General features: G+C 31.8%; 1 protein-coding gene across 1 annotated transcript; it reads right to left on the bottom strand.

The window, feature by feature from the left end:
- Positions 1 to 414: 414 nt before the first annotated feature.
- LOC120139302 (protein GRIM REAPER-like) lies at positions 415 to 1,011 on the bottom strand. The gene has a single exon (XM_039154577.1). It carries the CDS (start codon positions 960 to 962, stop codon positions 474 to 476), a length of 489 nt encoding a protein of 162 aa, XP_039010508.1. The 5' UTR covers positions 963 to 1,011; the 3' UTR covers positions 415 to 473.
- Positions 1,012 to 10,867: the final 9,856 nt, after the last annotated feature.

Raw genomic sequence — 10,867 nt, 5'->3', positions numbered from 1 at the left:
AGTTTTCAAAAAGGTTTTAAAAACTATATATTATATTCATATTTCAAAAACCATTTGCAAACTATATATAATATATATATATATATATAATAAAATAAAAATATATATATGGACGGAAATGAGTGTCAACAGTAGTCATACTTTCGAATTTTAATTTTATTTTTTGTAAACTCAAAATTATCATTTTAAATAAAGAAACTCGTATGAATAGATATAATATATATTGCACAGAAGAAGAAAATAAAAACTTTAGATTATATATATCAATGACTTTCAAGCAACTCGACGTCCATTAAAAGATATTTCATTTTTACATGATATGTAACTATATAATTTGTATATATGTCCTTTCTCTTCATTATACAAAAATACATTTCGATAACGAAGCCTTATTCATGATCAGCACAGCCTCCATAAAAAACTCTTTGAATATTTGATAAAAACCAACAATACATATATGGTATTTGATCTAATTAAGCGTAACCACAATATCCATACTCACACTTCACCCCAGCTGAGCATTGTTTGTCACACTTGCCGCAGTGATTAACATTGCTGACAACATCCGTACAAACCCCACCACAGCAACGTTGCCCGAACTGGCATCGATTCCCGCATACTCCGCAGTTATTCCGATCACGAAGCACGTTTCGACAATGCGTCTTGCAGCAATACAGTATGCCGGTCCCGTTGTTCACGGAAATCCCGTTGCATATGTTTTGGTAGGGGTCGTGTACGCAATGTGCACCTTTCCTGATCTTATCTTTCTTTGTTGAGGTCGTTAAGAACCGATTTCTTGACCGAAGGTTTGGGATGATGAGAGGATGATCGAGCACGTATTCTTCTTCTTCATCGAAGTCTTCGATTCGAGATGAGAAGGTTGTTTGAGGATGGAGAGATAAGAGAATTGAAATGGCAAGGGAGACAATGGCTATAAGCTTGAGAATTCTATTGGAAGCCATTGCTTTGAAATGAAAGGGAATTTTTGCACACAGGAGTGTAAATTAAGGGAAGGTGGAGGGTGTTTTAAGCTGCAAATTTATAATAAATTATTCCATAATATAAGGGAAGGGAAGCTATTTTTTTTCCCAATACCAATTGTAAGAGTTAGATACGAAAAAAGTAATGTTATTTGGTTATAAAAATAACTGATAAATACACCACCAGAGGTTGATTCAAGTGGTAAGTAATTTGATATCGTTTCTGGTGGATTCAAGTGGTAAGTAATTTGATATCGTTTAAGCAAGGTCTCAAGTTTAAGTAATTGTGTACGTAGGAAATACCCGCGGAGACTCACCAAACAAAGCAAGGCAAAACCTTAGAACTGGATGACAAAAAAAAAGTTTGATAAATAGGGATATCTGTTATAAATGTATATTCAATTTTTTATTTTATTTTTGCACATATATTTTTATAAGATCGTACTATTTGTCTAAAAAAAATCATGTTGAACTTAAGCTTTAAAGAAAAAATATCTACTTTAGATCAATACAAAAAGTACTATATTTATAACGAGAACTAACTTTTGAGTAATCATTTATGTGATTATTGAGTGAATGGATGTTCGTGGTTTGCAGGGATTTAATTGACCCGTTATCATCATTTTTGTATATGTTTTATGTAATTTTAAAATTTTAAACATGTTTTTAAAAGTTTTATATATTTATTTGATTTTAAAAAAAAATTAAAAAATTATATAAAATTTTAATAGTTTTTTAAATGTATAATTAAAAATATTAAATTCATATTTTAAATAAAAATTAAAGATCAAATTTAAAATTTTATTAATATATCATATCATCGATGTAACAAGAATTAATGTTTGAATGATATTTTTGTAATTCATTAATAATATAAATGATTATAATATAACTCCTAAAAATTATAACGATTGAAATAATAAAAGAAAACGAAAGCAAAATTATTATTTTCTGTAGTTTACCCCTAATTAATAAATACCGGTAAATGTTTGGCGAATAAAATCAGAAAAAGACTGGCCTCATAAATGCACTAAATTTCTTAAATCATAAATTATTTAATATAAATTTATTCTGTTTCTAAAATCATAAATCAGTCGTCCATTTTGAGGCTTGTTATTAGATAAAATAAATACAAAAACCTAAATAAGAAAAAGAAAACAAATCTTTTTGTATGTGTTTTCTTCTTCTTTTGGCATGTATACAATTTTTCATTTCGGATTACAATTAAATTGATGTAATATTTTAATTTTAATCAAGAAAAAGTGTTTTTGTAATTATTAATACTATATTAAGCGCCCAAGTAGATCTTATATTGTGCCGGAAATGGTACATCAAATAATTGATGAATGAGTGAAGTTAAATGTTTGACATTAGTGGAAAAAAATGTTGTTAATTACGAAGACTACTACTAATAATATGATAAAATTTGTTGTTAATTACGAAGTCTACTTCGGCAAAGCATGAATTAATTTTAATATCTACAATTAAATCAGAATAATTTAACTAAAAAAACATGAGTAGAACCAATATGTTTGTCTAGTGAGTTGAGGCACTAGATCTATTTGACAAGATTAAAGGTTCAAACATTGACGTTTGCGAATGGAACAAACTGAGTCGGAAAGATCGTTATCGCCTCTATAATGTCTAATCTGAATTAATTAGTCAATAGATTAAATAGTAACTATTAATTAAAAAAATATGAGTAGAAGTTTAATTTAAAAAAGACAGGTCGGACTGAAATCTAGCAGAGCGGACAGCTATTGTGGATGTAATTAAAGAGAGGGAGAGAGGGTCAAAGCTTTCCGGCACGAATTGTTGTAAAAGCATGTGGAGCTGATCCTGTTTTCCGGCATTAAATGCGACATCCAAACTCACACGTTTTCATCCACAACAGCCCTCGAATCATGCCTCTGCTCATCTCACCATTACCTCATAACTCTTTATTTCCCTTTTTTATATTATAAAGTATATCGTGTTAGTTTAATTGATATATTTCTAGAAACTGCAAATTCCAACCAATTTAAACACATGGCATTGATTTATTTACTTAAGAATCAGCGTAATAATTTAAGAAATATAGCAAAAATTACATTGCAGATATTTATTCATCCATATAGTATTTATAATAAATAAGATAACTCATTGAGTGATCTTAGTAGTAAGGGAAAGTATTATTTTCTCCATAAATATTGGGTTTGAGCAGTTACATCTGCAGGATGTATGATCATACATTCTCAATTGACTAAAAATTTATAAACAAATAATATCTTATAATCATTCTATATTAACAGAATAAATAAACAAATAAATAAAATGATACTTTACGTGAATGAAGAGATTTATTCATGTTAATGTTGACGGTGCTTATGATTCACCATCGTTGTTAGTTTTTGTTCATGTATTATATTTTTTGACTTGTTTAATTTAAATTTTTTAATTATTTCTATATATGGTTATATTTTTATTATTGTTGATAAGAACAAAGAGGTTGAGATGACGAAGCCAGTTCATAAATTCTTTAGGTAGAGAGCTACAATCGGTGACCTTAATAATGATTGAAGAGATGAAGAAGAATAAAGACAAATACCATGATGAAGATAAGAAAGAAGGAAAAAAAAGGATCATATCTCTTCCCTACCATAAGTTTTATATATCGGGCCCTTATGTATGTTGGTGTAAGATCTAGGATCATGATTGCTACCCATAGATCGATAGAACCAATCAATAAATTTGGTCCCGACAAATCTTTTGAGTTTGTTGATAGTGTTTTCAAGAGGTTACGGAATGCCGAAAAATACATTGGTTGATAGTATAGTGTGTCCACATGTTCTATTATATGGAGGTGTCATAGATGATGTATTCAGGCCCTTACATATCCTCTATGGAGAATTCGTAAGAGTTTAGTTGGATATCTTAATTTTTCGGAGTTATCTCAAGGCTCATATGAATGCTCTTTTAAGGATTCGTTATGTAATACCTTAAAATTTTGACTAATGACCAAAATAAAATTTTGAAATTTAATGGTCAAAGTATAAATTTAGAAAATATTTTAGGGACCAAAATGGTAATTTTCCCAAAAATATATTTTATCTCGTAAATGGATAGTTTACCGCCAAGAATGACATTTTCGAGTTACCCGAATTTCTCATACGAGCTTTGTATTAATGGTTATAAAGCGATAAAGTTTGAGAAAAATTCGGATAATTGGATCGAATCGATTTTTTGAGAAATTTTAAATGATGATAGGACAAGGTTAATAATGTCATTTCCACATTTTAAATTAGTAAAATTTAACAGGGACCATTAGATTTAAGATTGGTTTTCCATGTTAAACTGGGACCGTTGGATGAAAATGGCAAAATTATAATTTTGGAAAAGTACAAGGGAAAAATTGAAAGATATGGAATTTTTGGTTCATCTTTGACTTTGGGATGAAAGCATGAAATAGAAAACTGACCTACACAAATGTCTTTATCATTTGGTACCATTTATTCATTCTTTCCTTGCTTGGAACTTTAGTTTCACGAATTGGGTGGATGAATGGGAGGTTTGATTTTAATATTTGAAGGTTGGATTTTGATGTAGTTGATTTTGTAGAATCATTTCCATGCTTGTATGGTGATTGAAAACACTTGAACAAGGTAAAATTTGAATTCGGCCAAAGCTAGTGTTTTGGTATGAAATTGAATTTGAATTGATTTTGACATGAGATTAATTATAGATGCATGAAAATGATGTTTAGAGGTTGAATTCATGCTTGAATAAAGTTGGAAATTATGAATATATCAACCTTTCATATTCGACTATTGTAGGAAAAATAGGGAAAAGTATGAAAAAATTTCCCTAAGGCTAGAAATGATGTATGAATGATTCTACAAGTTTTAGAATGTTATTTGAGTCAATTTGAAAGTTTGTAAAGTGTTAAGGACCAAATTGCATATTAGGAGAAATGTTGGATTGAAATGGAAATTGACTAGAAGTTGATGTGTAATGTTTAAATGCATATTTGGAATGATTGAAAATGTTGTTAGGTGCTTGAATGTGAAGTTAAATGGTAAATGACCATTTTGAATATTTTAGAAATACTGAGATGAATTCTAAAAGAATTTATTTTTTTGATTGAAATGTGAAATTGGAAACATCATGTGAACTAGTGATGGATGTGAATAGTAAGAGAATTGAAGTGTCATTTTGAAGTATTAAGGTCAATGTTGATGCTGTGAAAAGGAACTAGTATCGAAAGAATTTTTATGAATTTATTTCTAGTATGAACTTATGTTAGTATGATGCTAACATATGATTTTAAATTGTATATGTTTTGTAAATGATGTTCGTATATATCCTGATTGAAATCGAGAACAAAGCAAGCTAAAAGCTAGGGAAAAAGTGCAAAAATGATGCTTATATTGTAATGCCCCGAATCCTGGGTTAGTAGTTCGAGTCAACCCAAAGACCAAAATTGAGCCATTAGACCTTATATTATATTAGTTGGACCAAGTTGTTGTTAGTGGGCTTAGTTAGGGCCCAAGAGAGTTAATGAAAGTTGATGAGTAAATTATGAAATAAAAGTAAAGGGGCTAAAAGTGTAGTTTACCATAACTATTCTAGAAGATGAAAATCTCTCCTTATATTATGTTTTCACCGTGAACAACCCCCTTACACAACTCACCAAACACTCTTCCTATCTTCCTATCTTCTCATCTTTCTCCCTTCTTCTATCTTCTCATCTTTCTCCCTTCTTCTATCTTCTCATCTTTCTCCCTTCTTCTATCTTCTTTAAGTAAGAATCTCAAAGAAATTCAAGCCTAGCTGGATCCATCCAAGGTAAGATTATTAAACATAGTCCTTCTATTTTCATTTTGAGCTCATTTTCACTAGTTTTTGTCCATAGAACCAAAAATGGGTCTTGAGAGTTTTGTGGGAATCTATGGATTCTAGCTAAGTTTTGAGTTAGAGGGAGTTTGTTTAGATGTTATTCAACCCCTAGATGGATTGGTAATCCATTTTCTCATTTTGTTTAGTGAAGGAGATAAGAGAAAGCTCAAGAGCTAAAGGAAAAGAAAAGTTGAATCTTGAGTGAGTTGAGAAAGTTTCTAGCCATCCAAGAAGCAAGGTCACACCTTTACAACTATTCTATACTCCTAGTGAGTCACTAGAAGTTCAAAATAGTTTAAATGGTTGAGCTGAGCATGATAAGCATTTTCATGGTAAAATTCTTGTTTTAGAGTTTTAAATGTGTTGAAAGCCTCTATTATGACCCTTGTTGATCAAATAAAACATTAAGCATGTTTGGGGACCTCAATAAGGTCTTTGGGATTGAATTATAGCATTTTAGTATGTGTTATATGATTTCTGCCGGAAAAATATCGATACTATTGAGATAATATCGATACTAGTTCTTCGTTGTGGGCAAACTCATAAGTTTATGGGCAAAAATATCGACACTCTTACAAGAGTATCGAAACTTTGGGTCATAGTTTTGAAACTCCCATAAAGTTTGAAACTAAGCAGAACATATTGTTTAAAAGTATTGATACTTATATAAAGAATCAAAACTTTTGCAGTAGCATCGATACTTTCAGTCTGTTTTGGGGAAAAATGTCAATTGTTAAGGGAATTAGACTCAAGGTACCCCAAAACTTCTTTTTATCACCAAATAAGGCTACATGTGAGAATATTAATGTTATTAATTACACTTAGAAACAATATTTATTAGGATGACATAAAAATAGCCTTGGATGATGCTCGGGAAATGACCAGGACAGACAAGTTCCTTTAGAAAAAGCTAGCATTATCAAAAGTATAGATTCATCCCGGATATATCCATAGGTAGGGTCGAGGCATTTCTGACTAACTATGTTTACCGAGGCCTTAACATTATTTAGAAGAAAGGGTGGGTTAGTCAGGGGTATGGTTTCCGATGCAGAGAATTCGGGTGGCCATTTCCAGGGTGGACTAGAGGGGTGTGTGAGCTTCGAGATGCAAAATCCTCAGCCGCACCATGCTGTCTACCATATGATAGAGAGTGAGTATTCGAGAATACTCACAAAAGTAGTTTTAAAGCAGACTAGCTTGGGCGCAAGGTCCAACAATCAAGTAGTGGGCTAGTAGAATAGAACTGATAGCAGTAGACTTGATAGTTGAGCATGTCATGAACACTTTTAGTATGGTTTAGTTGTTAGTGTGACACTGGGCTATTTAGCTCAGTGTTTGGAATTTGTTTCCTTGCACAGGTTAGTCTAGGAGCAGTCCGAGGACTTTTTGACAGTAGTGATCCAGACCCATCTAGTGTAGTGTACGTCTCGAGTTCATCTTTAGAGGGCATGTATATTTGTAAACCCCGATTTGTATATTTTTGTATGAGCCATAACTCATTTTATATTATGGTATGTATGATTTAAACATCATTTTGGGAGCTCCTAATGTAAACTATTTCATTTAAATTACAGTTGATTTATTTTAGCATGAGTGGTTACAAATGGTCATTTTAAAAGAAAAAAATTTGGTTAGTCACTTAGGTGGTTCTGTGTGGTATGATCAGTCGAATGTGTGTCGTACTAGTTTAGGGTGTTACATATACCGTTAAACAAAGTTTGCAAGCTAAGTATACTAGGTGAGTGCATTCTTACTTATGTTATATACATATGATATAAGGAAGAGTTGCAATGAGTAAACCTCAAAAGATTTGAAAAAAAGGGATTTAAATCATAATTTAATATATTTTATAATGGTTTTAAAATGGTTAATGGATGGCTTTGCATATGAACTGGCCAATCATTTGTATATGTTATCTTGATATGTTCATATATGTAGATACTTTGATAAATGAATTGTGCATGATTTGATAAGAAAAACCCATTGTATGCATATTGAGAGTCTTATGTACAATAGTACAATTGACATGCCAAGAGGTAAAGTAATTAATGATTATAGCATTAGTACGTAGCATGAAATAGTACATGGTGCATAACATACTTTTAGGATACATTATATGGTATGAAATAGTAAATGGTTCCTGCACATATATGATCATGGTGTGATGCATTCCTGATTATTGGTACAATGATACTATGTTCTACAGTACCTGTACATATATGTGGCATCAATGGTGCAAATGATCTATGTGGCACTATAAGTGCAATATGTCTACATGACAGTTAAACTGCATATAGCGTGCACACTCGTATATGACTCACGTACCTTACATTCTCATTTGTTAAACATTGGGCATATGAAGTGAATGAAAATGAAAAGTACAAGTTTGATTGATTTGTTGAAAGTAAATTTTTCATTGAATACTTTGATTCGATATAAGATGTTTTATATCTGAACAGCTGATTTGCAGGTTACAATATGAGGAAAAATGGTTTGAAAGTAAATTTTATATTATATTTTATTATATGATATTAATATTATTTTTATACTTTGCTATGTACATATATTTTGATATATATTTTTTTTAATTTATAAAATACCTCACTAAGCGTATACTTAGTGTGTAAAGATTTTCACACGTATGTAAAAGAAAGCAAGTGGAGTAAGGAGGCATCAACAATTGAAGACCACTTACCGGTACTAGTAATGGCATCATACTGTTGTTTTGATTTCTAATTGGTGTGTATACTTATAATAAGTGTCCATAATATTTTAATATGGTCATATTTTAAAATGAATTAGAATAGTTTTGATTTGTCTATAATGCTTAAATGATTTGTTATAGATTATATATGTGGATTGTATATACATATAGTTAGAAATATAGATTTTAATATATGTTATAGTAAAATTATATTTTTTATGAGCATAAAGATGAATTTTTATTTAGGCAGTTTCACTTCTTATATGAAACAATACAGAATTGTCATGTTACTATCTGAAATCGAATACAAAAATATTTTTAAAATATTACCTTATGGTTTTACGCGATTAAATAATTTTATGTATATTATATTAAATTGAATGATTATTAAAGAAACAAAATTTGACCGATTTTCAAATAAGAACTATTTTATAAATATTATGTGACATCTTTGATTTGTAATCAATGACTGATATGAGAGAAATGGGTTTTACACATTGGGTAACTTTTAAGCTAAGCGGAGGATCCTCGATGTTTTTGTAGACATACACCCCATCACAACGCATTGTAAAAGGCAAGATTATGTTTATGTAGCCTTAGCGAAGATATCTATACTCTATTTGACCAGCGAGAAGATCATAATAATTCTCATATTTGATATGGGAACAAAGGAATCTTCGTGCCTTTATTCGTGAAAGAGGCAACTCGACTTCCTCAAAAGAGTCCAATTTACAGGCAAATGCTTCTTGGCCTAATTAATAACAATGTGGAGGTTATTGTCCCCTTGTTGAGGAGAAGGCATCTCTATGCTCACAACATCAATAGAAAAATTCATGATGTAGAGTGAAGGTATCCCATCACTCTTTGAAGGATCCATTGAACTGTGATAGCTAGAGTATGAGACAACTCCTCCAGTATAATACCATAAGCTATGCAGAGGCATCTCAACACTTTTTCAGATAAAGCATCTCTATGCTCTTTAAATATGCAATGGATAAATTTCTACTGCTAAGGTAGAAACATCTCATTTCTTTCAGTTGGTGTTATGAAAGGTTTCTTGAATTCCAAAAGAGTAGAGGCATCTTAATGCCCTCAACCAATTTAGATGCGGCAACTCAGGTTGCTGTAGGTGCACTGCAGGTATAGTGGAGACATGTTTATGCTCTGAGAAGAAGTCGTCATGTGTGGCTAATGTATCTTTAACTTGGTATAAGCAATGAGGTGACGTTCCTCTCACTAGGTCAAAGGTATCTCAGCGCTTGTTAAAGCTCAATAGAGGAACTCCTATTATTAGAGAGAAGGTAAGCCAACCCCTAGGAAAATTCCATAAGTTATAAGCTTGAGGTTGAGGCAACTCCACTTCCGACGGAGGCATCCTGATAGTTTAAGGGTAGAGGTATATCAATGTTATCGGTGGACAACAGAGGAGTCTTAACTCTTCTTGTTGGTTGATAAAGTAAAGATATTATTTCCTTTGAGATATAACAAAGGAAACTCAATGGTCTTAGTCAGAGAGAAAGCGTCCCATTATGGTAGCATAGTGGAGGCATCTACATGTCATAACAACATGATGAAGGATATGAGTATTCTCGAAGAAATCACAATAATACAATTTGGAGGTAATCGAGTGCATACCTCTAAAAAATCCTAATGCTCAAGAGGAGGAGGTAGAACTCTAATTCATGTGTATAATAGGAATGCTTCTAGATATAAAATTTTATAAGGTGACGAGCATTCTAGGTGCGAGGGATTTCTCTCCACATCATGTCCTCCATCTTATACGCGCCAATATCAATCTTTTTGATGACCTTGTACGGACCCTCCCAATTGGATGCCATCTTCCCCCTTGAGCATGTAGGTACACTTGTCTCAGTGTTTTGCATGACTAAATCTCCCACTTGGAATTGTCATTTTTGGACTTAGAGTTGTTGTATTTGACGACTTACTGGTTTCATATTAACAGTTTAATTTATACAATCCCTCTGGTTTCTTTCAGCAAATATGGATTGATCTGGAACATTTCCTCAATGTTATCTGGGACATAGTGATAGGTGCATAATAAAATGATTCCTACTTTTGCTGGGATGAAGGTCTCAATGCCAAACGACATATTAAACGAATTTTCACTCGTTTATGTATGGGAAGTCGTTCGAAGTGCTCAGAGAATCTTGGGTAGTTCTTCTAGCATGCTCTCTAGTGTCGCTTACCTTCTTCTTGAGTGCGTTAAGAATCTTCTTGTTAAGGGCTTCCATTTAGTTGTGTCTACGGGGTTTTGACAAAACTCTCTGATGGGACAATTTTCTGACAG

Source organism: Hibiscus syriacus, unplaced genomic scaffold, assembly GCF_006381635.1.
Source record: "Hibiscus syriacus cultivar Baekdansim isolate YM2019G1 unplaced genomic scaffold, ASM638163v2 tig00002237_pilon, whole genome shotgun sequence".
NCBI classification, from domain to species: Eukaryota; Viridiplantae; Streptophyta; class Magnoliopsida; order Malvales; family Malvaceae; genus Hibiscus; species Hibiscus syriacus.
Note: the sequence above shows the minus strand (reverse complement) of the source record. Positions and strands in the feature narration are given on the sequence as shown.

Excerpts from the sequence above, each read along its gene's own strand:
- LOC120139302 (XM_039154577.1), bottom strand. The coding sequence starts at position 962 with ATGGCTTCCAATAGAATTCTCAAGCTTATAGCCATTGTCTCCCTTGCC.